Source organism: Neofelis nebulosa, chromosome 8, assembly GCF_028018385.1.
Source record: "Neofelis nebulosa isolate mNeoNeb1 chromosome 8, mNeoNeb1.pri, whole genome shotgun sequence".
Taxonomy (NCBI): Eukaryota; Metazoa; Chordata; class Mammalia; order Carnivora; family Felidae; genus Neofelis; species Neofelis nebulosa.
In genome coordinates this window covers 81,641,868-81,669,762 of record NC_080789.1, presented here as the reverse complement: position 1 = coordinate 81,669,762, position 27,895 = coordinate 81,641,868, and the positions used below count along the sequence as shown (strand labels likewise).

Sequence of the window (27,895 nt, the reverse complement as noted above, 5' to 3'; positions counted from 1 at the left end):
ATATGTATGCTCTTTTACTCTTACAGTGCATAAATTCTTTTTTTTCTTTTTTTTTTACATTTTAGTGATGGAAAAATAATCCTTGGTGCTGCTGTTGAAACCCAGCCTTCTGATAGTTTTTCGTAAGTCATATTATTGAATGTAAAAAAATGTCACTTGAGACCTGGCAGAGAGGAAGCTTCTATTACACTAACAATAACCAAAATTAAAAGCAAATGACTCTGAGGCCTGAATACATTAATGCAGGTGTAGTGGTTGGATGGGGGTGCAGGTGAGGTTTGTAAGTTAACAAAGAAATACTTGCTCGTTGACCATTATCTCATGCCAGGTTTTTGCCCATCTTTAACCTTCCTTCATCAGCTTTCACGTGAAGTTCAGTGCTTTGAATTTGAGGTTTGCACTGACTTGCAGTTTGACTCTAGCAGAAAAGAGTCACAGAGGATGGTGTGATGGCTGGAAAGGCTACAATGGTTTTTCGCACTTTCAGTGTAGTAAACCAACCCAACATCTGTGTTTATCCAAGTAAAAGTCTGGATTAAATTAGGAAAATATATGTTCAGAGCAGTACTCAAAGGTGAGATCTTTTCTTTTGTTTATTTTGTTCTTTTGTTTATTTGGTAGTCAACACTTCTTTTTCTTTCTTTTTTTTTTTTTTAAATTTTCTTTTTAATTTTTTTTAATTTACATCCAAATTAGTTAGCATATAGTGCAACAATGATTTCAGGAGAAGATTCCTTAGTGCCCCTTACCCACTTAGCCCATCCCGCCTCTGACAGTGCCTCCTGTAACCCTCAGTTTGTTCTCCATATTTATGAGTCTCTTCTGTTTTGTCCCCCTCCCTGTTTTTATATTATTTTGGTTTCCCTTCCCTTATGTGAATCTGTTTTGTCTCTTAACATCCTCATATGAGTGAAGTCATATGATTTTTGTCTTTCTCTGACTAATTTCACTTAGCATAATACCCTCCAGTTCCATCCATGTAGTTGCAAATGGCAAGATTTCATTCTTTTTGATTGCTGAGTAATACTTCATTGTATATATATACCACATCTTTATCCATTCATCCATCGATGGACATTTGGGCTCTTTCCATACCTTGGCTATTGTTGATAGTGCTGCTATAAACATGGGGGTGCATGTGTCCCTTCGAAACAGCACACCTGTACCCCTTGGATAAATGTCTAGTAGTACAATTGCTGGATCATAGGGTAGTTCTATTTTTAGTTTTTTGAAGAACCTCCATACTGTTTTCCAGAGTGGCTGCACCAGCTTGCATTCCCATGGTAGTCAGCACTTCTAGCAACTTACTTACATGTAAATATATGAGAATTGCCTTTTAATTTTTTTTATGTTTATTTATTTTTGAGAGAGAGAGAGAGAGAGAGAGAGAGAGAGAGAGAGAGAGACACAGAGTGCAAGTGGGGGAGGGGCAGAGAGAGAGGGAGACACAGAATTTGAAGCAGGATCCAGGCTCTGAGCTGTCAGCACAGAGCCTGATGCGGGGTTCAAACCCACGAACCGCAAAATCATGACCTGCGCTGAAGTCAGATGCTTAACCAACTGAGCCACCCAGGTGCTCCCAATTTTTTTTATTTTTTTTTAGTCTTTATTTTTGAGAGAGAGAGCACGAGCAGGGGAGGGCAGAGAGACAGAGAGGGAGACACAGAATCCGAAGCAGGCTCCAGGCTCTGAGCTGTCAGCACAAAGCCTGATGCAGGGCTTGAACCCATGAACCACAGGATCGTGACCTGAGCCCAAGTCGGATGCTTAACCGACTGAGCCATCCAGGTGCCCTGAGAATTGCCTTTTAAAAGGTTCTTTGTATGTTTCTATTATTTTTCCTCTTAGAGGAAAGATGTTGCTTTTTTCTATCTCTTTTTTAAGCTGGTCACATATTCCTGCCTTCAAAATCTGAGCAAGACCATCTCAATATAATTGAATGCTACTTATGTGAAAGAAAGTCTCTGGATGTTTACAGGGTCACTTTGCCTTTACTAGGATAGCAAATAAATTACTGTGGGCAGCAATGGGGATTTTTCTATTATGCCTTGATCATAACTATAAAATGAAGTGCTTTGTCAGATTCAGAAAATTGATTCCTTTGTGAACTGAATTGTAATGCTTTGGTCCTTTATTTTAATTACAAGGATTATATATAAATAGTATGTGAGTATTTTAAAAGTTTCTGGTGTAAATGTATACAGGCAAAGGATGTACCACTAGTCCATGGAAAACACTGTTTCACTTTCAAATATTGACATCACAGGGATAGTCCTACGTGTTTTTCCAGCTATCCTACCATGTGCAGGACATTTAGAGTTATTGGCAGGACAGTTAACCACCTCGCTTTTAAAAGAACGAAATGTTATAATTTAGTTAAGCACACAAGTGACTGCCTGAATCCAGAGTTTCTTTTATTACCAGGATTCAACCCACACACAATTTTAGTTTCTTTCCAAGATATTCTACTTAGAAACAGTGGCACCAGAGGCACTTATTATCAATCCTTATTACTATTATTGTTATTTTTAGAACTTCGAGTCTGCAAAAGTCCAGCAGCCTGGGCAATCTGAAGAAAGAATCATCAGATGGGGTTGGTTCTGTTTGTTTGTTGTTGTTGTTTTTTTTCTCTTGGTTACCCTGAGAAGAAAATCTTCAGGGTTCTTCATATTTTCCATTTTGCAGATAAAACTCTTTTAAGAAGAGCTTGTAGTTTCTCTAATGAAAAATTATTAGATATCACTGTTAATGGTGAATATTAAGAAATATGAATATGAAGGATTGAAAGTAGTATATAAAACAAAAAAATGAAGACTTTAATAAACCATTACTGAAAATAAATGAAACTGAAATTGTATAGCTTTGAAGTAGATGTAAATTTAATTTATGGAATTGTATGTGACACATTCTCAACATATAAGGGATTCCTGTAACAACCTTAAAATACTGTTCTTGTTTTGAACAGGATACAGAGTCTGTCCAGAAGCCTTCAGAGGTAATTTTTATGTCTAGATTATAATACAAATATGTTTGAGACTTCTAATACCTGTGATTGCTTAAATGCCTCCAAAAAACCAAAACTTAGAATCTCTAAAACATGTTAAATGAAAGAAGCCAGACACAAAAGATCACACATGAAATGATTCCACTTACGTGAAATATACAGAATAGATAAACCCATAGAGACAGAACACAGATTGGTGGTTGCCAGAGATGGAGAGAGAGGAAGGGAAGCTGCTTAATGGGTAAGGGGTTTTATTGAGAATGATGGAAATGCTGTGGAACAAGGTGGATAATGGTTACACAACACTGTGATTGTACTAAATGCCATCGAACTGTTCGATTCAGAGTAGTTACTTTTTATATTTCACCTCAATAAACTGTTGTAAAAAAACAAACCAAAAAACCCCAAACACTCAAATCAGGATGTTGATGTTCTTAATGGTCATACTTTGACTTCCTTAGACCTCACAAAAAGTCCTTCTTAGATCACCAGTCTTAGACCAGCCATTCATTTACTGTAGCCACTGTCTGTTTACAGCAAACATTTTGGTGGGTTTTTTTTTGTTGGTTTGGTTTTTGTTTTTTGTTTTTTAAAGACATTATCAGCAGGGGCTCTGGTTCTTCTTTCCTCTGATTTTTTTTTTTTTTTAATTTTTTTTTTCAACGTTTTTTATTTATTTTGGGGACAGAGAGAGACAGAGCATGAACGGGGGAGGGGCAGAGAGAGAGGGAGACACAGAATTGGAAGCAGGCTCCAGGCTCCGAGCCATCAGCCCAGGGCCTGACGCGGGGCTCGAACTCACGGACCGCGAGATCGTGACCTGGCTGAAGTCGGACGCTTAACCGACTGCGCCACCCAGGCGCCCCTCCTCTGATTTTTAATCATCAACTTTGTAAAGCGGAGAGAGGCTACTGGTTCTGGTAGAGAGGCTACTTCCAAGTGCACTCTCTTGACTGTTGGCTCTTAATGCCTTGAGCCATAATGTAGGTATCATTGATGAGGCACAGACAGTCTCTACAGCTGTGATTACAGTCATTCTCTGTCCTTTTCGTCTTTCCAGTTCAATAAATTATTAAGTGATTTTGACATCAGTAATGACACAGATAACAGAATCACTGAATTGTAGCACCTACAAACTTGTAGTTACGATGAGCAGTAGATATGTAGGATAAAATCACCACCTTAAAGCCTGTGTCCCCTCTCCCCTTTCTCCACCTCTGCAATAAAAGAAACAGAGGGCAAGAGATTTTAGAGAAATGGAAACATGCAAACAAAAGCATCTTTGTTTGGATAATACTACAACAATATAATAGATCATATTTCTGTAACTGCAAATTCAAATAACCAGAAAGCTCAAAAATAAACAGTAATTTTTTTATTTAAAAATTTTTAAGTTTATTTATTTTGAAAGACAGCTTGAGTAGGGGAGGGAGGGAGGAGGGAGGGAGGGAGGGAGAGAGGGAGAGAGAGCGAGAGCGAGAGAGGAAGGGAGGGAGAGGGAGAGAGGGGATCCCAAGCAGGCTCCGCACTGTCAGCACAGAGCCAAATGTGGGGCTTAAACTCACAAAACCGTGAGATCATGATGTGAGCCAAAACTGAGAGTCAGATGCTTGACTGACTGAGCCACCCAGGTGCCCCCAAAATAAACAGTACTTAAAGTATAACTTAATAGTTAGATTATGGGGCGCTTGGGTGGCTCAGTCAGTTAAGCGTCCGACTTTGGCTCAGGTCATGATCTCACAGTTTGTGATTTTGAGCCCTGTGTCGGGCTCTGTTCTGTTAGCTCGGAGCCTGGAGCCTCCTTCGGATTCTGTGTCTCCTTCTCTCTGTGCCCCTCCCCCACTCGTGTTCTGTCTCTATCTCTCAAAAATAAACGGGAAAAAAAATTTTTTTTTTTTTTTTTTTTTTTTTTAAATAGTTAAATTACTAAGCAGGCTCAGTTGGTTAAGTATCTGAATCTTAGTTTCAGCTCAGGTCATGATCTCACAGTTCCTGGGATCAAGCCCCATGTCAGGCTCTGCACTGACAACATGGAACCTGCTTGAGATTCTTTCTCTGCCCCTCCCACACTCACACTGTCTCTGTTTCTCTCTCTCTGCCTGCCCCATTCACGTGAACTCTCTCTCAAAATAAATTAAAAAAATAATACAAGTATAACTTAATTACACTTCTTCATAAATACCTTGAAATATTGTGGACAGCCCAAGTGGCTTCTAAATCAAGGAAGAAAAATTTAATTATAGCAAGTTTAGTTTTGATGTTAAGTATATCTGCATAGTCTTTGAAAATTAGTCATCCGTGTTTGGTAACTTGCAGGCAAGATATGAATATATTCCAGAACACCACTTAAAAAAAATATTTAACAGTCACTGATGGTGTCTTCATTTTATTATTAATTCTTTGAGAAGAGGGGCACCTGGGTGACTCAGTCGGTTGAGCGACCGACTTCAGCTCAGGTCATGATCTCACGGTTTGTGAGTTCGAGCCCCGCATCAGGCTCTGCTGACACCTCAGAGCCTGGAGCCTGTTTCAGATTCTGTGTCTCCCTCTCTCTCTGCCCCTCCCCCACTCATGCTCGCTCGCTCTCTCTCTCTCTCTCTCTCTCTCTCAGAAATAAATAAACATTAAAAAAAATTTTTTTTTAATATTTAACAGTCACTGATTGTGTCTTCATTTTATTATTAATTCTTTGAGAAGAATATTTAAAATAACTAGAGTAGAATCTCTTTATACTGCTGGTGTAGAAGTGGGGTTAATGCCTGCTTTGTAGAGTGATTATATTATATTGGGCTTCTACTGATGCAGTTATATTACAAAGACTGAACTGTGTTATAGCCAAATATGTGTCATAATTGTTAGAAAACTAAGAAACCTACTGGTGTTCTGGTTATGTAATATCTTATTTCCATGTCCTTGAAGGGAATGAGGCAAATAAAAATTGAGAATTTTTTTTACAGTGTTGGCTTTTTAAAAAATTTTTTAAAATGTTTATTCATTTTTGAGAGAGAGGGAGAGAGAGCGTGCATGCGCGAGCAGGAAAGGGCAGAGAGAGAGGGAGACACAGAACTCGAAGCAGGCTCCAGGCTCCATGCGGTTAGCACAGAGGCTTGAACTCACGAACTGTGAGGTCATGATCTAAGCCAAAGTCAGACACTCAACTGACTGAGCCACTTAGGTGCCCCCAAATTTTAGGATTTCTATACCTTAAATATTTCAAGTCCTAAGCACGTGAGTGACGACCATGTTTTTGTTGCTGCCATAGCTGTTGTTTTCTTAAGTAGCTTTCAGCATTGACCTTTTAAACTTATAATATTTGTAATCAATCTGTTAGTTCCATCATTTTTCAAAATAAAGTCAAATATGTAACATATCAGGTGTTGCACCCGGCATGTGCTAATAATTATGCAAGTTAGTGCTGTGTTACATTTATTATTGCTTCTCTCTCAGGATAAAACTCCAGCAGAAAGCAGCCCGTTTGGAAGCCTCCCTCCAAAAGCTCCAGGACATGATTCCTCCATGGATGACAACCCCTTTGGCACTCGAAAAGCCAGATCTTCCTTTGGGCGTGGCTTTTTTAAAATAAAAAGTAACAAGAGGACAGCAAGTGCCCCCAACTTGGGTATGTGTGGCCAAAATGCCTTTGCTTTAATTCTTTCAGAATGAGGAAAAGATCGATCTCTTCCCTTGTTCATCTATTTGTGTGTTTTTCTCTTTCTCAGAAATGAAGGTGAATGACTTGGGGGAAAAGTTAGGGAAAAAAAAAAAAAAAAGGCTTCTATCGGTTGAATTCAGTGGTAAAGATAGTTCTGGGTAGGCTCTCACCCTGCTCTCCTTGTTGGAGCATAAACGTAGAGGAAAGACCAAAAACCCTGATGCCCTCTGACTTCATTGTAAACAGCTTCTCATCTGTTTTGAAAGTGGGTAGATTAACCCCATATTGAAACTGCTAATGGAGTCTGCAACGTTGGAAGCACAGTGTGGTGCTTGCCTTTCCTCCCACTGTGTGTATTTTGTGAGTAGGAGTTTGATCCGTGTTTCATTTTGCCATTCTCCTGTGTTCTCTCCATTGGGCTGCGTGTGATTGTGTGCGTTGTTGGGATATCTGAAGATCGTAAACGAAGTGCCAGTGCACCCACCTTAGGTATCGTACCCCTGCATGCCAGCCTTTGCCAGTGCTGTCCTCCAAACTGAGCTAATCCTTGCCCTGGGCATCTGTGATCTCTAGAAAGTGAGCTGGCAGCAATCAGGAAATGTAGTCCTTTACTCCAGAGAGTTCCTTCCACCTCCTGCTGAAAATTAGGACTCTCTGTAGAGCCTATGCTTCCAAGCCTAAATGCTGTTTTAACCCATGCTAATGACACCTCGCGAGGGGCTCTGGGGGGACCTGGAAGTGCACACAGCACCCCTCGGAGACCAGGGCAGGACTATCCTGCATCATAAATTCCAGCCTTTTCACCCTTCGAGTGCACACTGTCTCACACTAACTCCCAGGTCCCAGCAGTACCTTCTTCTCCATGTTTACGTTATCCCCAGAGAGAAATGTTTTCAACCAAATAGAGAAGTCTGTAGAAGATGTTGAAAATGGTCATCTCAGACTTACTTCATTCGGGGGACATCATTCCGACATTGATTGCTTTGAACATGGAGGTGACGTTTAGTGACACCCAAAGGAGCTCTATGTGATATCCGAGGAGTCACCCCCAAAGTGATTTAAGGAGAGGGGAGGCTCAGTAGGGAAAAAGCATCCTCAAGACAAAAAATAAGAGTAGGATGCTTCTTAAATGAGGGTGAGTTAGGCAACATTTTCAGGCATGCCAGTACCCATGATGGCTTTAGGGTTTCAAAGGCTCCTTTGGATTTTGGTTTTATTATCTTGTGTAGGTACCCACATGCCTCTTCATGTGGGTCAGTAAAGGTAACCTCTCTCTTTGTAGTCTTACATTTCTAGGATAAACATGGGATAAAATCCAGACAACTATTTTCAAATTTTTTTGCATCTTTCTCAGAAGAAATAAATTGTCAATGCTAAGAGCCGAGTACTGCTTATTATAACCTATAATCACAGCTGTGCTTCATAGAAAAGTCAATCTCTGCAACTTTTTATCTTGCTGAAACATCGTTCGTGTGATTTGTGTACAATTTTTACTTTCCTGAAAAAGCATACAGTCTCACATTGAGGAAACAGTACCCCTTGTGTTTGCTAGTGTGGGATCATCCATGAAGAGACAGCTGAATGAATTAAGCTAGTTAATGCTCAGAAACTGAGGAGTAGCAAATTTGGATGTTATTCTTTCAAGGCAGAATCAACAGGCACTGATTTTATATCTAAAGAAAAATGTATGCCTATCAGTTCATTCTTTTCTCAGCACATAACAAGAGATAAATAGGAATACATCTCTTGCAAAAAGAATTGATGGAAATTGGTAACTGAGATTTGATGTAAATGGCAAAGGAGAGGAGGGAGTGAAAAGACTGACAAAGAGTTTGAACTGGAATAAGAGGGAGAATATTAATTAGTATTAAGGAAATATTTAAAAAGCAAATTTAAGAGAAGACTCAGGAAAATTGCGTGGTTTGTTGAGTTCAAGATGTCCCTGGCATACCAAATTGGGAGTATCCATAGATGTTCATATACTGAGCCTGGGTAGAGAGAGATTAGGTCCACAGGTTTTGATACCAGCAGCTTATATATGAGGGAAGCCATCATTTAGTGCTGAGCGTGGAGTGGGTGAGCTTGTCTAGAGATCCTACTGAGGGGACGTAGAGCAGAATCTTGGGGTGAAAGAGGTAGAGGAAACAGGTGCTACAGCAAAGAAGAAACTATCAGATGGCAGATTTGGGAGAGAGTCGTAACAAGAAGGTGAAGGAGATGGTGATGTTGAAGAATGTAGGAGGGAGTCCACAGTACCAAGTGCTTTGCGAAGATGGAGAATGATTTCATTATTAATTCAATCACTCGAGGAAAGATTATTACAATCCTCTCATACCTTTGAATCTCAAAGAGGCTATCACTTGTAAGTTAATCTATACACAATATCATACAAAATATTCTACATACTGTTAATTTATGCAGAACAGCCAACAGAGCAAAACATACATCTGTGTTCCATTTTTAGTATTTGTAGGGTGCTATTTGTAAATCACTGATGAAAGAACAACAGAAGAAGAATGTATAACAATTGCTAAAACCAAAAAGGTTAATAACATTTAGTCACATTCATTCCATACTCAAAGCTCATTGAGTTTGTATTCTGTTCTTGGAATAGCTGAAACAGAGAAGGAGACAGCTGAGCACCTAGATCTTGCTGGTGTATCTTCCCGGCCAAAAGATGCGCCGGGAAGTAGTCCCTTCCAGATATCTCCGCCGTCGCCAGATTCCAAAAAGAAATCCAGAGGTATCATGAAACTCTTTGGAAAGTAAGTAACAGAGCACACAAATGGAGTGGGCTTTGTATTATATGTTGCTCAAATGTAGGAGTAAATGGAAAATTCGCGGGAAAGAAGTGTGAAACTTTAAGTCTTTTGTGTTCCCTTTATGGAAGGAAGATTGTGATCTGGAATTCATTAACTCATTGGGTCTCAGTTAACGTTGAAATGCAAGTATCTGTTCCGACCATACATAAGCAATGTTCTGATTAAAGTCTAAGGTCTCTTCAGGTCTCATACAAGGCAACGTGGTATTGTGTCTTCTGTTCAGACTTAGGAGAAGTCAGTCAACTACATTCAATCCAGATGACATGTCTGAGCCTGAATTCAAAAGAGGAGGAACAAGGGCAACCGCAGGGCCGCGACTGGGTTGGTCTCGAGATTTGGGACAGTCTAACAGGTGAGAACAGCCGAATGAATGAACTTTTTACATGTCTATGTAAGTGTCATGGCCGTGAACACCTGCGATGTTAGTATTATCCCTGGGTTGGATGGTGGAATCCATTGCTTACTGTTGTGCCTAGTGAAAGGGTTCATCATCTTTATAGGGCAGTGCCATTTGGCATTGGTTGGTGAAAATCATGCAGAAGATGGGGGGCTCTGTGAACTAGGGGAGGGACCAGAGCTAAAGTGTCAGCAACGTCTTGGTTGGAATGATTTTTGGACTTAAATTTGACAGAGAAAATAATTACTGTAAGTACTCTAAAGCACAACTCTGGAGAGATGGGATAGCATAGTGGGATGACATCCAAACACAGACTGTTTGGATCTGATTTCTGGCCTTACCACTTCCTATACCACTATACCACTTCCTTACCACTTCCTGGGTCACCTTGAGCAACTACTTCCATGCTCTGTGCCCTTGTTTCCATGGTGTTAATTAGTACATTCCCCAAAAGGCAATTGAGTTTATATGCATTAAGTATCTGGCAAATGGTAACTGTTCAGGCAACATTAATGACCAATGGATTCTGTGAAAGCACCTAAAGATGTAAATTCTATCAGAATTACTAAATTTATCAGGACCTTGTGATGTTTTCTCTGTTAAGACTCTGTGAACTTTTCCTTCACTCTTATCCCAATTTAGGGCCGGTTTGAGATTACTACACTGACCTACTAAGAATAAAGAGGGTGGGGTTGGCAAACATCTAGTACAAATCATTGATACTAAATCTTTTGAATGTGATAATGGGCTAGAAACCCTTTAAACATGGTCCCTCCCACTCACGCAGAAGACTGGACACAAGTTTCATCAAGGAGGAAACTCTGGCTTTCTTCAAACACTGGAGTCTCGTTTGCCATATGTTCTCTTTGTACACAGTAGAGGACTTCCTTGTGCTTTAAAAGAAAAAAAAAAGCCTTGTTTATTTACACATTTTTTTTTCAAAGAGGAACACACTATGTGTCAAAGTAAAAAACCAAAAAACCCAGAACTTTGCTTTGATTACATTTTTCTTTTGTCATTGTTTACATTTTTCTATACTCAGTGATGGCATATTGCTCTCTTCCCATTGGTTACCACCTGGAGAGAAACCATAATTCTGCTAAAGTTAACTCAAGTTAGACTTGATTTCTTTCAGTCTAACCTAGTGTTTTCTGTTTTGGAATTCAGTCTTCAAGCAACATTGATTGAAACTAGCACAGTGACTTGACTTGTTCTTTCAACTTGGTTTTCTTCCATATGACGTGTTCTTACGCAATCATATTGAATCTTTTGTAGTTACATTTGAAATAAAAACCATGGTCTTATGAGGTAACTTTTAACTCCAGTGCCATTTCCTCCTCCAAATATGTCCTGAAACTTTCCATGGTCAAATGGGTACCACCAGGGAATTCCCATGTCAATTCAATATATAGTTGTTCAGTCTTGATGATAAGTCAGAGGGTTGGCCTCTGAATTGTTTTTCATGCAGTTGTTCCTTTTCCTACAGTGACTTGGACATGCCATTTGCCAAATGGACCAAGGAACAAGTTTGTAATTGGCTTGTGGAACAAGGCTTGGGGTCCTACCTGAATTCTGGAAAGCATTGGATTGCATCTGGCCAAACACTTTTGCAGGCTTCTCAACAAGATCTAGAGAAGGTGACTACTTCTCTGTTTGTTCAGACAATGGATACTGAGAAAGAGACTATGAATGTAGGATTTCTAGAAAGGGGAGTAGGTGGAGCCAGTCAGTACTCTTGAAAACATTTATGTTTTCTGCTTCACACTCTTTTTTTTTTCTTTATTTCACGGACTTAACAAGAAGTACCTGGTCTTAATGGTTCCTTATGAAACATGTAAGCCACTGTTTTAATGTAAGCCACTGGGCATTTTAACGAGAAATAGTTGTATAGACACAATAATAAACCTTAAGCTCATATTTCTCAAAATCATTCTGTGGCTTAGCATGGGCCCCACTTCTCAATGTAACGTATGCAATTCAGCTTTACATTAAGGGGGAAAGAAAAGGAGCCTTACATCTTATGTCTAATTATTTAACATTTCTTCCTAATTATTTAACATTTAGTACAAAAACAGTAGAATTTTTCTTTTGTGTGCTATAATCCCAGTCTTACGAAGGAAGGAGCCTAGTAGAGAGTATAGCATGCCACTAAACTAATTGCAGTGGTCTTGGCTTTCCAGAGGGCTTTTGTTCAGCAACATCTCACTAGCCTTAGTTAGTACACTGATTTAATGTGATTGTTGACTCTTTAACACTAGTTTCCCTTGGGGAGAATTTGCATTTTTTGCCAGTGGTATCCAGCCCATATTGACAGAATTGTAAAGCTGGTGTTTCTGTTTATTATTTCAGGAACTTGGAATTAAGCATTCACTTCATCGAAAGAAACTCCAGCTGGCACTGCAAGCCCTGGGATCTGAAGAAGAAACCAATCACGGAAAGCTGGATTTCAACTGGGTCACTCGTAAGAGGGTTCTTTCATTTATGAATGAATGAATGAATGAACGAACAAACGAATGAATGAAAAAGTAAAGCTGCTTTTTCTTTTTAATCATAAGTACAGGTGTTCTGTGCCTCACTAACAACACTGATTTCTCTCCTTTAGGATGGTTGGATGATATTGGTCTCCCCCAGTACAAGACGCAGTTTGACGAAGGACGAGTAGATGGTCGAATGCTCCATTACATGACTGTTGTAAGTGATTTACTCCCAGGTTTTTTTTGGAGGTGGGGAGAGGTAAAATTGTTTTTCTCTGAGAAACACAGAAATAGAGTGAGTAAAATACATTGTTTTCAAAATGATTCCACCAGGATTTGAAGGTGTTGCCTTAACTTGAGAAGAGCAGTAATATTTTCTGTTAAGTTGAAGTTGTAGGATTTGATGATTGCAACACCACTGGGAAATTTGAAACTCTGATTTAAGCTATGTGAAACCTAATCTAAACTAAGCTGTCCATGGGGAACCTGGGTGGCTCAGTCAGTTAAGTGTCCAACTCTGGATTTCTGCTCAGGTCATGATCTCACGGTTTGTGAGATCAAGCACCATGTTGGGCTCTGTGCTGACAACACAGAGCCTGCTTGGGATTCTCTATATCTCTCTCTCTCTCTCTCTCTCTCTCTCTCTCTCTCTCTCTCTCTCTCTCTCTCCTCTCAAAATAAATAAATAAACTTTAAAAAAATAACTAAGCTGTCCATAAAGTTGATTTTATATATATTCAACAATGTACAATTGAGGTGCACACTTTGCATAAATGTTCTAGTATGTGAATTATATGTAATAAAGATGTTTAAAAACTAGAATGTAGAGTTTTGAAGCCCTGGCAATTTCTGAGTTACACATTCCTATATGCAGTATCCACTCAGAAGAGACCGTCCTTCTGACCTGACATCTACAGAGACTTGTCTTCTCTCCTCCCTTCCACTTTTGAGACTATTACCTGAAACTTGCTTCCTTTCCCACTTCAGCTCCATTTGACTAGGGCAGGAGTTACAGGATAAAGAAGAAGTAGGGTGAGGTAGACCACCTCTGATTCCTTCATTATTGTTTCTTATTTTTAGCCTTCCATCCAAGAGGTGGAAGGACTTGTCCCTACTTTACAACAGTGGGGAGAGACAGATTCCAGGAGAACCTATTCTAGATTCCATAGGACTATTAGTGTACTATTACATTGGATGCTTTTATTTAAAGGGCCTTTTGTCAGCTGGGCTCTGGAACCATCTACCATAGTATCTTCTTTAAATAAGTTGAAATTTTCAAACACCAGTTTTTTCAGGATCAAATTTGAGGTTCATCTGATGGGCTTTGTTTTCTTCTGTGTCATTGAACCCAAGTCCGTACCTTAGTGGCCACGTAACGTATTCCTGCTTGAAATAACACCCAACATGTGGTACATTGAACATTTACTGTGTTCCAGGCACTCTCTTGCAAGCACTATACTCCTATTAATACTCAAGTCTCAGCAGAACTTGAGTTAGCACTCTTCTTGTCCCCAGTTTTTAGACGAGGGAGTGAAAGAACTGAGAAATTGAGTAACTTAGCGAGCTTTCCACAGCTAGAAAGTGGTAGAAAGTCACAGAGCATTTGAACCTAAGCTTTTTCCAGATTCCTGCTCTTAATGCTCAGCCTAAAACAAATTTAGTAAATTCTTGCCTGCCCGTCTAGGTATAGGTTTGTTCCTGCAGGAGTGCGAGCAGATTCAGGCTTAAAATCACAAAGGAAGTGCATATAACTTTTGTGGCTATAAAAGAATATATTATCTTAGAAAATTTGACCCCAGGAGTTCTAAGTCACAAAAAATCTGTTTTTAATGTGGTACCCTGGGTTGGATCCTGGAACGGAGAAAGAACGTAGTGGAAAAACTGGGGTGAAATTTGAATGAAGTCTGCAGTTTAGTTATTATTTTTTATAATCTATGTTAAGTCCTTCGTTTTGATGACTATGTCATGGTTATAGAAGTTGTTAACGTAAGGGGAAGCTGAACGAAGGGTATATGGGACTTTGCTCTGCTTTGATAACTCTTCGGTAAATCTAAAATTACTTAAAAATGAAAGCTCTTTTCAAATCTAAAAAAAGTCTGGTTTGATTTAAAAGAAAATAGCCCCTACTTTTAAAATCCCTTAAGCTAAAATAATTAGCCTTGTATTTACATTTCAATCATTATGCATTTAAAATTTTTTTAATCTGGTACTTTAATTAGTTGAAAATAGCCCACCTGGGAATGTTTTGAATGGGTGTCTCGCTCTTAGATTAAAATATGTGAAATGCCCTTTCTAACTTACCATAAGGCATTGCCTTTAAGAAATTTATCCAGAAAATTTTCAGGGAAAAAATGTTTGCTCAGTTAGTAGCCTTAAGAATTTTAGCTGATTGTCTAATATTTTTCTTTATTTATTTTTTTTATTTTTATTTTTTAATATTTTTATTTAAAAACTATTTCTGTAATAGCTCTGCCTCCCCTTCCAACCCTCCCCCCCCCCCCCCCCCCCCAAGAAGCATGCTATCAGTAAGGTGTGCCTAAAATGGATGTTATTCTTGTTTTATTTTCTGGGTGTGTTTGGAAGTAGACTGGTGCTTATCTTGACACTGCCCTCCACATCACCTTCTGAAGTAATTTGTTTTGGTGTGATTGGTATGTTTGAAACATTCCCAGTAACCACAGACTGGCGAAAGGTACCCTTTCAAGGAACTGGTGGTGCTATATGTGGCTACTTACAACTTCTTTTTAACTCTCACCAAAACCTTTGCATTGATCAACATAAAGTTTCCAAAATTATTCACAGCGTCTGCTAGTTAAAGCATAATAATCCAGAACTAGAGATTTTTTGAGGCTGGGGGAATAGTATAGCAGAGACATTCCTCTGTTTTTTTCCTAAAACGGTGATGTGCCTTAGCTCAGAAAACCGAGCTGTGATCGTCAGTGAACATCATGTGCTCTTAACACATCACTTCAAAGAGGATCACTTTTTGCAGTGACCCAGCAGGTGCTTTTCAAAAATGTTCTTCAGAGTTGTGGGGTCCCATGGTCCTATCTCAGAATGTCTGGAAGAGAGAGAAACAGGTAGAAGTTGGCTTCTGTTGGAACATTAATTTTTTTTTTTTTCTTTTTAATGGGGTCCTAGAGAGGATTTTGTTTGGAACAGGAAAAAAGGTTTTGTTACTAAATAAAAGGTTTGAAAACACTGACAAGCCCTGGAGGCATTTTGGTTAGGGGGCTTTTCTACTTTTGCTCAGGTTTTCTGAGATTTCCCTGAGAAGACCCTTAGAGCTCAGCGAGTTCCTCTTTTTGTTCTTTTTTGCAGGATGACTTACTGTCTTTGAAGGTTGTGAGTGTGCTGCACCATCTCAGTATCAAAAGGGCTATCCAGGTCCTGAGGATCAATAACTTTGAACCAAACTGTCTGCGGAGGCGGCCATCTGATGAGGTAGCACCTGGGGTTCAGATTTATTATACAGCCTGCACTTTCCATGCATGAGACTGTGTGTGTGTGTGCAGAGCAAACACCCATTTCTTTGTGGAGTCTGCAGAAGAAGCTTTTGGTTTCCACAGAGCTTCCAATCCAACCTCATTACCTTCTGGGGCCTTGTTTTCCTACCTTCCTTTCATTCCCCCCATGACAGCTCCACCTGTGTAACTAAAACACAAAGATTGTTTAATTACCCTTCCTCCTTTTTCTTGGGTGTATTTTTCTGCTTCCTTAAGCCACAGAGTTAAATATCACTACAAAGACTTGGTTTTCTTGAGGCGCCTGAGTGGCTCAGTTGGTTGGGTGTCCAACTCTTCAACTCTTGATTTCGGCTCAGGTCATCATGTCACAGGTCAGGAGTTCGAGGCCCATGTTGGGCTGTGTGCTGATAGCGTGGAGCCTACCTGGTACTCTCTCTCCCTCTCTGCCTCCCTCTCTCTCTGCCCTTGCTCCCCCCAAAATAAATAAATAAACTAAAAAAAAAAAAAGACTCGCTTTCCCTAAAGCACTGCTTTATTACTTTGTAAAAAAGCTTGAAACCATGACATGGATGCCTTAAAACAAAATTCAGACCAGTAAATAACTTTTCACTCTTTCTGTAAACACTGAGTGGGACATCAAGTAACTGCTCTTTGCTGCAGACTTTTTAGAAAAAATTTGAAGTTTTAATGTTTGGAATCCCATCGTCAATGACTGAAGTTCTTGGTGTTTGTTCTCATAGAATAGCATCACCCCGTCAGAGGTTCAGCAGTGGACCAACCATCGTGTGATGGAGTGGCTGCGCTCCGTGGACTTGGCAGAATATGCCCCCAATCTCAGAGGCAGTGGTGTTCATGGTGGGCTCATGGTAAAACTCTCTTCTAATTTAAAAATTGACTTCTTAGCGTTTAGTTTCCATTAGTCTCATGAGTAGGATATTATCAGTTTGCTTGTCATACCCTAGAGTCACCTAACCGAACCCTCTGTTACCATTTCTAGTGAGTCTTTACTTTCTGAGCATTTTTTTCCCATGGTTTTTGTTTATGTCATATCACTCTAGACCAGATTTAAACCTGTTTCTCATTTATTGTCTCTTATGTTGGGTAACATCTGGCCACTGGTCCTCATATGATCATGTTTTGAAACACCTACAAACATACAGATTGTATTTCTGCACGTTGGTGTTGTGCAAGGAGCTGGCTTCCAAAGGCATCCCAGAGACCACTTCAGAGAGCTAGAAGCCCTAACTTTGGTACTGCCTGGATGTCAGGACCAGCTCTACTTCTCACTAGCTTAGGCAAGATAAAGAAAAGGTGTGTGGCTTGAAGATCGAGGTTCATACTCGGTCTGTCTCACTGGGTAGTTGAGGGGTCATTGGTGATAACTAAATGAAAAAGCTTTGCAAATTATAAAGCACAGGGTAGACGTACATGGTTTGTGGTGCCTTAAACAATCTTAATGTTTCTTCTAGGTTCTAGAACCTCGTTTTAATGTAGAAACAATGGCTCAGTTATTGAATATCCCACCAAGTAAGACCCTCTTGCGAAGACATTTGGCCACTCATTTCAACCTTCTGATCGGTGCTGAGGCCCAGCACCAAAAGCGTGATGCCATGGAGTTACCAGATTATGTACTTCTAACAGCCACTGCCAAAGTGAAGGTTGGTCCGAGCTTGTGCCTTCTAATAATTGCTTAAAGCAAAAACTAAAGCGGGGGCTCAGTTTTTACCCAACTGGGTCAGGCATTTTTGTGGGGTTTGTAAGGTTTTGTGGATGAATTGATAGTCCGTCATTTTTTTTTTTTAATTTTTATTTTAAAGTTTATTTCTTTTGAGAAAGAGAGAAAGAGCACATGTGGGGGAGGGTCAGAGAGAAGTAGAGACCGAACCCCAAGCAGGCTCTCCAACATCAGTGCAGAGCCTGATGCAGGACTTGAACTCACGAACTGTGAGACTACGACCTGAGCTGAGATCATGAGTCAGATGCTTAACTGACTGCACCACCCAGGTGCCCCTGATAGTGCATCCATTTTTAAGAGTAAGTAAGAAAATGCATTTTTGAAAGTTTCTTTTTGGGGGCTTCTTTACTCAAATCATTTATTTTATTAGCATTAACAGTAATGAAGAGTATGATGTTGGCATGCAGTCAGTACATTACGAACACAGAGAGTTTGCAACTTGGGCTCAACTATCGATTGCAGTTCTGTGGATAAATCCATTCTAAGAGGAGGATTTCTTCTCACAGATTCAGCTTATCTGGCTTACAGTTAGCCAACCTTGAAAGTTAGAAAAAGATACTTAAGAAATGATTCAAGGTAGACCAGCAGAGAATGACTCTTTCCAGATTGACCCAGATTCATGGGTCATACCAAATTCAGATTACTTTTTCTTTTAAATCATTTCTCAGTGGGCGGCACCTGGGTGGCTTAGTCGGTTGAGTGTCCAACTTCTGCTCAGGTCATGATCTCATGGTCTGTGGGTTCAAGCCCCATGTCAGGCTCTGTGCTGACAGCTCAGCCTGCTTAAGATTCTGTGTCTCCCTCTCTCTCTCTCTCTCTCTCTCTCTCTCCCCCGCTTGCACTTTGCCTCTCTTTCTCAAAAAATAAAGATTTTTTAAAAAATTAAAAAAAAATCATTTCTCTGTGCACTCTACTGTGTCTGTTATCTCAACCAACTTAATGTGGAGATAGGGTTTATCAGCTTCTCCACAAATATATACCAAGTTCTTTATGTACATACATATAATGTTTTGTTGTTGTTGTTGTTTTTATTACCTCCTCTACCTTCCTGACGCTTTCTCTTCAGCTCCTTTTCTCCCTTAAAAGATGTACTGGATGTGAAACGTCTAAGAGATTCTGTGGTACCTAAATTCTCAGTATCATGGGGCACCTGGGTGGCTCAGTCGGTTAGGTGTCTGACTCTTGATCTCTGCTCAGATCATGATCTCACAAACTGTGAGATCGAGCCCTGCTTTGGGCTCTGCGTTGACAGCATGGCGCCTGCTTGGAGTTCTTTCTCTCCCTCTCTCTCTCTCTCGCTGCCCCTCCCCTGCATGCACTCCCTCTCTCCGTCTCTCTCTCTCTCTCTCTCTCTCTCTCTCTCTCTCTCTCTCTCTCTCTCTCTCTCAAAATAAATAAAATAAACATTATGGAAAGAAAATTCTCAGCATCAGCCTGATCACCATCTGCTTATGGAATTTCTCTTCCAAGTATCACTGGAAGTTCTGTCTCCAAACGAGCGAGGATTCTTCTAACAGCCACCAATCCTGTTACGGAAGCATAACAGGCATCTACGATAATCATAGCTTCCCCGAAAAGAAAATACAAGTCAGGACCATTTTCTTGTGCTCATTTTAGATGGGAAAACCTTGCAAAATTGGATTCATCTCTGAGACATCTCATTGCATGAAGTCCTGTTTAATCAAAACCAAGGCTCTTGGCATTTTTGACTTTTCACAGTGACTACCCAGCTAATTGGTATGAATGAGGAGAACAAGCTTAGTCTTCTGAGCTTCATAATAAGGATTCGTTATCATACTTGGGTGCGTCAATCATACACCCAGGATGCTTTTATGTTTGTTACACCAATGGAATCATCCGACTGATTTTCTCTGTAGTTGGAATGCATAATTACGCATGTTATTGATCTTTTGCCACATGAATTTTATGAAATCCCTGTATGTTTGCTCTTCTTTTAAAGCCAAAGAAACTGACCTTCAGCAATTTTGGGAATCTGAGAAAGAAGAAACAGGAAGATGGGGAAGAATATGTTTGTCCAATGGAATTGGGACAGGCATCAGGAAGTACATGCAAGAAAGGATTCAAACCTGGTTTGGACATGCGCCTGTATGATGAAGATGAGTTAGACCGGTTAGAGCAGGTAAATGCAACACTGTATACGAAAGTTCCTCCAGCATTGAAACACTAAATGGAAACTTCGTGCACTATGTCTACTAATCAGTTTTTCCTCAAACACCATAAAATAAAGATAATGATAAGGTAATAGTCAACAACTTCCAGATTGCTTACTATGTTTCAGGCACTCTCCTGAGCACATAACATATATTAACTTTCATGGTGACCCTAAAACCTACAGAGCATGGTTATCCTCATTCTAGAGAGAAGGAAACCGAGGCACAGATGCAGTAACTTACCCAAGATAGAAGAGCTGCTAGAAGAACTGGGATTCCAACTTGCCAGGCCAGCTCCGAAGCCTGAGCTATTCACCTATGTTATATCGTCTCTGTATTAAGGAAATCTGTGTGTTAAATCAAGTCAGAAATACACAGCTGTTAGCCTTTTCAGTATGAAGTCATGGATTTGAATACTACCCTTTCAACACCAGTCCTTTGGTGTCATTGTCAACATCAGAGCATTGCGCTATATGTGCGCAGTCTTGTTTCATCTAGTATTTAATGTCTGGTTACAGTAACGAAAGGAGGTTTCATCAGAAGTGTTCTGTTGTGGGGCACCTGGGTGGCTCGGTCGGTGAAGCATCTGACTCTTGATTTCTTTCTTTCTTCCTTTGTTTTTTAGTATTTATTTATTTTTAGGAGAGCACAAGCAGGGGAGGGGCAGAGAGAGGGAGGGGGACAGAGGATCTGAAGTGGGCTCTGAGCTGACAAGCTGACAGCAGCGGCCCAATATGGGGCTCGAACTCACGAACCGCAAGATCATGACCTGAGCTGAGGTCAGACACTCAACTGAGTGTCTGAGGCACCCAGGTGCCCCTGACTCTTGATTTCTGCTCGGGTCATGATCTCACAGTTGGTAGGATTGAGCCCCACATCGGGCTTTGCGCTGGGGGCATGGGGCCTGATTAGAATTCATTGTCTCTCTCTCTCTGTCTCTCTCTCTCTGTCTCTCTCTCTCTCTCTCTCTCTCTCTTCTCTCTCTGCCCCTCCCCCTTCTCCCTCCCTCCTTCTCTCTGTCCCCCTTGTCCTCCCTCCCTCCCTCTTCTCTCAAAATAAATAAACATTTTAAAAAAAGAGAGAAGAGGGCGCCTGGGTGGCGCAGTCGGTTAAGCGTCCGACTTCAGCCAGGTCACGATCTCACGGTCCGTGAGTTCGAGCCCCGCGTCAGGCTCTGGGCTGATGGCTCGGAGCCTGGAGCCTGTTTCCGATTCTGTGTCTCCCTCTCTCTCTGTCCCTCCCCCGTTCATGCTCTGTCTCTCTCTGTCCCAAAAATAAATAAACGTTGAAAAAAAAAAAAAATTTAAAAAAAAAAAAAAAAGAGAGAAGTGTTCTGTTGCACCCATCCCATTCAGTGTCACTCACATTATTCTTAGACTTTTGCTCACTTTGCTGTGCTTTCTTTGAAATTGTGCAAATGAAGAGGTCATGTTATGGTATGTTCTTTGCAGATGGAAGATTCAGAAGGGACAGTGAGACAGATAGGTGCGTTCTCTGAAGGCATCAACAATCTAACGGTAAGTCTATAAAACGAGTTTAAAATGTTAATTCTCCAAGATATGTTTAAAAATAACCCCAAAGGGGGCGCCTGGGTGGCTCAGTCCGTTAAGCGGCCGACTTCGGCTCAGGTCATGATCTCGCGGTCCATGAGTTCGAGCCCCGCGTCGGGCTCTGTGCTGACAGCTCAGAGCCTGGAGTCTGTTTTGGATTCTGTGTCTCCCTCTCTCTCTGACCCTCCCCCATTCATGTTCTGTCTCTCTCTGTCTCAAAAATTAAATAAATGTTAAAAAAAAAAATTAAAAAAAAAATAACCCCAAAGGACTACATGTTTCATGGAGGATGTGTAGTTTTGAGCTCATGGCTCCCAGTGTGTGTGACCCTCATCTCCTTGTTTCCCAGCACATGTTAAAGGAGGACGACATGTTTAGAGACTTTGCCGCCCGTTCCCCCAGTGCCAGCATCACTGACGAGGACTCCAACGTTTAAACCACGGCCCTCAAATGAGCATCAGGAGCCCCTCGCCTTTTCTCCACCTTCCTTCTCAAACACTCACAGAACACATTACAAGCAGCAGATTGTTTACTGTCTATTATTCCAGCTTCTCATGTGGAAGTGGAAACCGAAAGCAGGGGGTATGTGCCCGTTCTGAAGACGCCATGAAAAAGGAGACACTGGTGAATGAGACGATAATCGTTTTTCTTCTATTTAATGTACAAATCTGTGATATATTATATTTAAAGTATTGCATTTAATATGAGTGTTTTACCGTCGTGTTGCCATTCCCCTTCACGGTATGCAGGATGTGGGAAGCAGGAAGCAGTCTGTGAATGACTCTGTCACATCTGCGTCCGTCCGTGTGACAGCACCACAGCCATCAAAGCAGAGCATCGTCTGCTTTCAAAATCAATAGGTGGAATTTCTTTAAGCATTCAGTGTGCCCGCTAAGTGCCAGCCACACCTCCACTTGCCTCCCATGGTCCTTTTTTATATATTTTTTAAAATATGTGTACATATTTAGTACATAGAAAATAGAACTTTTATCTTGTGACATAAGGCAGATGGTGAAAAGCAAACACAGCGATCAGAATTTTCATGGACCAGCTGGTTTCATGGAAAGGTTGGGATGATCTTTCCTTCTCCACAACTGAATTATAATGCTGTTGATCATTCCAAGCAAATTAGTATATCTGAAATACCCCTCCCTTGATGATACATCACAAAATTGTTGAAGAGTTAAGAAGTTCAACCTTAATCTTGGATCCTTTTACCTCCAAAGGAAGAACTCGAGAGACATTTAAATACTCTTAACTTGAATGCATTCAGGAATTCCCCCAAAATGTAGACATAGAAATGATTTCTGAAGAAACCAAAACAAAACAAAAACCTTTACAGTATTAAAGCTTATTTTCCTCTTTGCTAAATAGTTCATTACATCAAAACACTAACAGTCTACCTTATGTTATTAAACGTGTATTTCTCAGGCTATCAATGAATGAGATTTTTTTTTTAAGAAGCTGAATATTTGGACATTTTGTCCCAGGGTTCAATAATTCTGAGGCTACAACATGAGTTTTATAATGGCTGTATTGCGATATGAAAATGTAGTTCATGATTGTTGATCGCACAGGGCCCCAAATATCATTTATCAAGAAATAGCTGTGTTTATCACTTTTTAAGGGGTATTAGAAAAATTATTCTATGTTTTGTTCACTACTACATCACTTCTCCTAATAGCCAACCTGGGAAAGACAGGTTTTCACAAACTGGCACAGGGGGAGCAGTTCCATATATGCCAGTGGACGTGCTTATAAATTGTTTGAATGTCGGTGGTGTGATCTCGCAAGCTATTAGCAGGTTATTGAGCTTTTCAACAAGGGCCTGTCAAACTAAATTGCTGTTTATTCATTACTAAAATGATTTGATGCTAATAATAATCTTTTGCTCCCCACTAGTCGTTTGGTAACTGTATTGGACTCCTTACATATTAGTGTTTTATTTTAATGCAAACATCTGTCACCATTTGAAAAACAGTTTTTTATCCAAACCTGGTTAACACAATACCAGGAGACTGTTATAGATGCCAAATATTCTTTATTCAGGACAGTGTAACATAACTGATGATATGTGATAAAGTTCAGATTTTTTTGACGATATATATTTTATTTACGAAATGTTGTACACTGCTGGTATTACCATATGAAAAGAAATAAAGTCAATTGATGATTGCCTCATTTTTGTTGTCTGTGACTTTATTTTCCTTTGTTCAGAATACCCACGGGGCTTTATTTCTGGTATAGAGAACAGTGACACAAATGCTTTATAATTCACAAACTCCCATACGTTTAGTGAGGTGAGGCTTATAGCACGTATCAACAGGTAGAAATTTGAGGACTCAGAGGAATTTCTGTGTGAAAGGAAACAGGCTGCTGGGCTGGGGGGTGGTGAGGAATCACGGCAGAGGGGTTATCGGAAAAGCAAAGGGAAAGGACTCACCAGCAAAGTTGAAGACATTAGTTGTATGGAAGGAGGTGTATGGTTCTTTAAAAAACTGAATGCTATTTTTAATTTAAGTAAAATCTGAAAAGTGGAAACCTGTCTTGGAAGAGATTGCCAAATATTAAAAGTTGAGTGACTAGAACTAGAGAGGAACAGATGTTTTTGGTGAAGGTTGGTTATCTCCCACTTAATAAGCCAGCAGGAATCTGTATGAATACAACACGCCTCATTGGCAAACAGGGAGACCTAACGTGTTTGCTTAGTTGTGTGTAGATACGCTTAGCTACCCCACATAAATGTGGAGTCGGAAAACTGGGCCCACGTTAACAGCTGTGACTTCGTTGTAAGATTTTGAATCTGGAAAAGAAGTCACTCTGAATGAGGATCACACGTGTGACCTTTGGAAGCAGTCTTGATGGGTTGCAGAGAACATGGGGCAAAAACCATCACAACAGTTGGCTCTGAAAGACGGCACAGAGGTTTTCAGCGTCGGTGAGGTTGTCAGCGAGGCGATAGTCCATGCGGCTGAGAAACTGAAGGACTATCTTGGATTTGAAGATCCTCTGAGCAACCTGTGCCCAGCTTCAAACACTCTGAATGAGATCTTCTTAATCCACTTTGTCACCTTCTGCCAAGAAAAGGGAGTTGATGAGTGGCTCACCACCACCAAGATGTCCAAGCACCAAGCCGTACTCTTTGGGGCAGACTGGATTTGGACCTTCTGGGGATCCGATAAGCAAATAAGGCTGCAGCTGGCAGTGCAGACCCTGCAGATGTCTACTCTTCCTCCTGTGGTTTCTAAGCCTTGCGACTTCTCACATCCAGAATCCGGGCCAGAGGAGCCTTCCAGGAAGAGAAGTAGATTCGATAAGCTGGAAGATTTCTGTAACCTGATAGGAGAGGATTGCCTGGGCCTGTTTATCATCTTTGGTGTGCCAGGAAAGCCCAAAGACATCAGAGGAGTTGTCCTGGACAGTGTCAAAAGTGAGACAGTGAGGGGCCATCTGCCAGGAGCAAAGGCCGTGGCGCAATTTGTCCGGGAAACTGAAGACTGTGTCTCCATCAGAGAGCTGCTTGGAAACTGTCTGAGTAAGAAAGATGGGCTGAGAGAGGTGGGCAAGGTTTATATTAGCATCCTCTGAACTGGATGTGCACAATCAGACTGGCCTGTAAGGCAAAAAGAAAAAATATTCTAATAGGCAAGCTCACACACTTGCATCATCCCAGCATGGGATATGTTGTTTTTGTTTTGTTTTTTTTTTACACCCACCCTCCATTGAATGAAAATGATCACCTGGGCCAAAAAATATAATGTCATGACTACGGAGAGGGAAAAACCCTGCCTGCATTGCAGGGAAAAGTTACAATTTCCTTTATTCAATTATAAAAATGGGAGGAGGGGATAATAAAGTCACCCTTAAAGTTTGATTTGCTTAAAAAATGCGTCTTTGTTTATTATAATAAGTCTAGAACTTGCAAGTGTAAAATGTATTTTTACTGCTGCGGGTGGAAGGTGGCTGGGGTGAGGTGGTGCCATGCAGTCTCAGGGACTACAGAACAGGTTTAATTACATTTACAATATCAATTTCATTCCAGGACTTCTAGGCAAAACCTCATTCCCCTTTCTTCCCCTAAGCTCTGCCTTTGCTCCCAGCTCATCCCCAGCTGCTCTCTCTGTGCACAGAGGATCTTGGTGGGATTCACTTTAGGACTCACTTGAGTGTCAGCTTTTTCTAGGATTTAAACACAGTGACCCCTATAGCAATCCCTTGTAATGATGATTAACATTTGTTTAGTATTTGCAGTAAGTAAAGTGTATTCACTTATAAAAACCATCTTTGCTTAAAAGCCTGGGTAGAATTCTAGTACTTTAAGGGAGGAAAACTAACAGAAGCAAAAAAAATGCTTAAAAGTGAAAATGAAAGGTTCACTCACATGACTGGTAAATGATTATATGTTAGGCCCTGTCCTGCACCTTTCCAATCCAGTAGTAAAAAGAACAAAGTCCCTACTCTTGGGCAGTCTCTCTTTTAACGGTGGAAGACTATCCATAAACGAATATATGTGTATATACTTAAAATGCAGCTTAAAAAAGTATATCGGGTGTTATGTGAAAATAAAGCGTGGATAAAGGGTTCGAGGGTGAGGACGTGCTACTTTATATAGGGTGGGTAAGGGAGACCTCTGAGAAGGGGGTAATTGACCAGAGGTCTCAATGAAGAGGGAAAGCATCAGAGCAGATAAATTGGGGAAAGAATGTTCTAGGCTTAGAGAGCTGTAAAGGCAAAGGGCTGAAACAGGAGTGGAGTTGATGTGATTGAAGCACATACTTGTAAGGACTTGATTTTATTCTGAGTGATAAAGGGAGAGAAATGCCTCGATCTGCTTTACAATTCAAAACCCTCACTTGATTGCTGGCTGGAGACTAGATTGTGGGGAGGAAAGAGTGAAAGCAGAGCCCAGGGAGCAGCTAGGAAGCTATTATAATAAGAGGGAAAAGGATCAAAGTGGTACAGGAGGAGGGGTGAAAAGGTCAGATCTAGGAATAGTTGAAGGTAAAGCTTACAGCGTTTGCTGATGATTGGATGAAGAATATGAAATGCATCACAATTAGAATGCTGTCTTTCCAAATTTCTTAAATATTACGGATGTATGCAAAGGAAGAAATAAAGCCATGCACTTTGTGCCTGGAAGGTTAGAATACCCAATTAATGTTTCCTTGGCATATAGTGACCCCTATCTGTAGCAATGCTGTGTAGAGTAAGCTATCAAGAAAGTAGTTAGTATAGTAAAAACAACCTTCAGCTTGAAATCAGATGTAGGTTTGAGTTGAATTATCTAAAGAGCAGAGTCTGGTGACTTAACTCTTTGTTTTCTTATTTGTAAATGGGACTTAGTTCAACTAATACAAAGGAGACAATGCTTGTGACGACATTTTCTATACTAAATTGTAAGCTGATGAAAATGTCGAAGACTCTAATAATACAAATTATAAATATTCATGTTCTAAACAGCTGGAAGATATAAGTCAAAGGCTTACCATGTCTTTTTTAAAATTTTTACTTACTTACTTTTAAGTTTATTTACTTTGAGACAGAGATAGTGGGGGAGGGGCCGAGAGAGAGGGGACAGAGAGAATTCCAAGCAGGCTCTGCACCGTTAATGCAGAGCCTGACATGGGGCTCGAACCCATGAACCGTGAGATCATAAGTGAAACTTTCCCTGATTTAAGATAGTACATTTTTTTTAAAATGTGTATTTTGCTGTAAAAAGGGACAGAAGTATACAAAGTTAAGGCTTCAGGAATCTCACCACCTCTTTCCACATCTATTCCCTCCAGTTTGCTGTTACTTTACAGAACATGTACTGCATATTAAACATATTTTACACAAATGGAATTATATGATCCATAACCTGCATCTTTTAAAACAACTATATACTTTGGACAATACTCCATGCTAATCAATTTATACCCACTCAGTTCTCTTTAAGGCTGACATCAGTGATTTTCAATCCTGCCTATATATTAGATTCACTTGGGAAACTTAAAAGCAAAACCAAAAACCCAATGCATTTCAGAGGGAGGGCCTAGACAAGTTTTCTTAAATGTCTTGAGTTAATTATAATGTGCAGTCAGGATTAGGTTTCCACGTGTGCAAGTAGCACTCTGTGTTGTATGTATATACCTTAAAATATTTAAGCAATATTATTTTGATGGATACTTAGATTTCAAGGTCCATTCACATACCTGGATATTGTCTATTAACCATGCTTGTAAGTAAACATCTCCGTTTACTCACTTTTTAGAAAGATGATGGTTTTGACCAAAAGCTCTCTGACAGAAAGTCATCGGATTAATCTATGGTTTAAATATAATAACCCATTATCAAAAACCTTAATATTTAAAATTATTCCACATGGGACTGGCTGCATAATTTGTGGAGCCCCGTATGAACTGAAAATGTGTGGCCCTTTGTTTTAAAATTGTCAATAATTTCAGGGCACCTGGGTGGCTCAGTCTGTTAAGCATCCGGCTTCGGCCCAGGTCATGATCTCACAGTTCGTGAGTTTCAGCCCCATATCGGGATCTCTGCCATCAGCACACACCCTGCTTCAAATCTTCTCCCCCACCCCCCTCTACCCCTTCCCTGCTCACTCAAAAATAATTTAAAAAATT

At 40.3% G+C, this 27,895-nt stretch overlaps 2 protein-coding genes across 12 annotated transcripts in view; both read left to right on the top strand.

Annotated features, from left to right (window-relative positions):
• Window positions 1-23,453, top strand: part of PPFIBP1 (PPFIA binding protein 1) — a 177,470-nt gene extending 154,017 nt beyond the window's left edge. For 8 of the 11 annotated variants that reach the window (XM_058743246.1, XM_058743245.1, XM_058743250.1 and 5 more), the window contains 16 exons: window positions 66-122; window positions 2,533-2,593; window positions 2,966-2,995; window positions 6,452-6,623; window positions 7,113-7,145; window positions 9,271-9,421; window positions 9,702-9,830; window positions 11,362-11,512; window positions 12,225-12,336; window positions 12,478-12,566; window positions 15,671-15,793; window positions 16,557-16,682; window positions 17,286-17,474; window positions 19,512-19,691; window positions 21,174-21,239; window positions 21,622-23,453. In XM_058743246.1, coding sequence (XP_058599229.1) covers window positions 66-122; window positions 2,533-2,593; window positions 2,966-2,995; window positions 6,452-6,623; window positions 7,113-7,145; window positions 9,271-9,421; window positions 9,702-9,830; window positions 11,362-11,512; window positions 12,225-12,336; window positions 12,478-12,566; window positions 15,671-15,793; window positions 16,557-16,682; window positions 17,286-17,474; window positions 19,512-19,691; window positions 21,174-21,239; window positions 21,622-21,708 — 1,756 coding nt within the window. In that variant the 3' untranslated portion in view covers window positions 21,709-23,453. The remainder of the gene's footprint in view (window positions 1-65; window positions 123-2,532; window positions 2,594-2,965; window positions 2,996-6,451; window positions 6,624-7,112; window positions 7,146-9,270; window positions 9,422-9,701; window positions 9,831-11,361; window positions 11,513-12,224; window positions 12,337-12,477; window positions 12,567-15,670; window positions 15,794-16,556; window positions 16,683-17,285; window positions 17,475-19,511; window positions 19,692-21,173; window positions 21,240-21,621) is intronic. The other 3 variants (XM_058743253.1, XM_058743249.1, XM_058743256.1) reach the window with 1 other exon arrangement.
• A 225-nt stretch (window positions 23,454-23,678) lies between these two features.
• Window positions 23,679-25,772, top strand: REP15 (RAB15 effector protein). The gene has a single exon (XM_058743262.1). It carries the CDS (start codon window positions 24,150-24,152, stop codon window positions 24,858-24,860), a length of 711 nt encoding a protein of 236 aa, XP_058599245.1. The 5' UTR covers window positions 23,679-24,149; the 3' UTR covers window positions 24,861-25,772.
• Window positions 25,773-27,895: the final 2,123 nt, after the last annotated feature.

Bases quoted from the DNA above. Each gene is read 5' to 3' on its own strand.
- REP15 (XM_058743262.1), top strand. From the start codon at position 24,150: ATGGGGCAAAAACCATCACAACAGTTGGCTCTGAAAGACGGCACAGAG.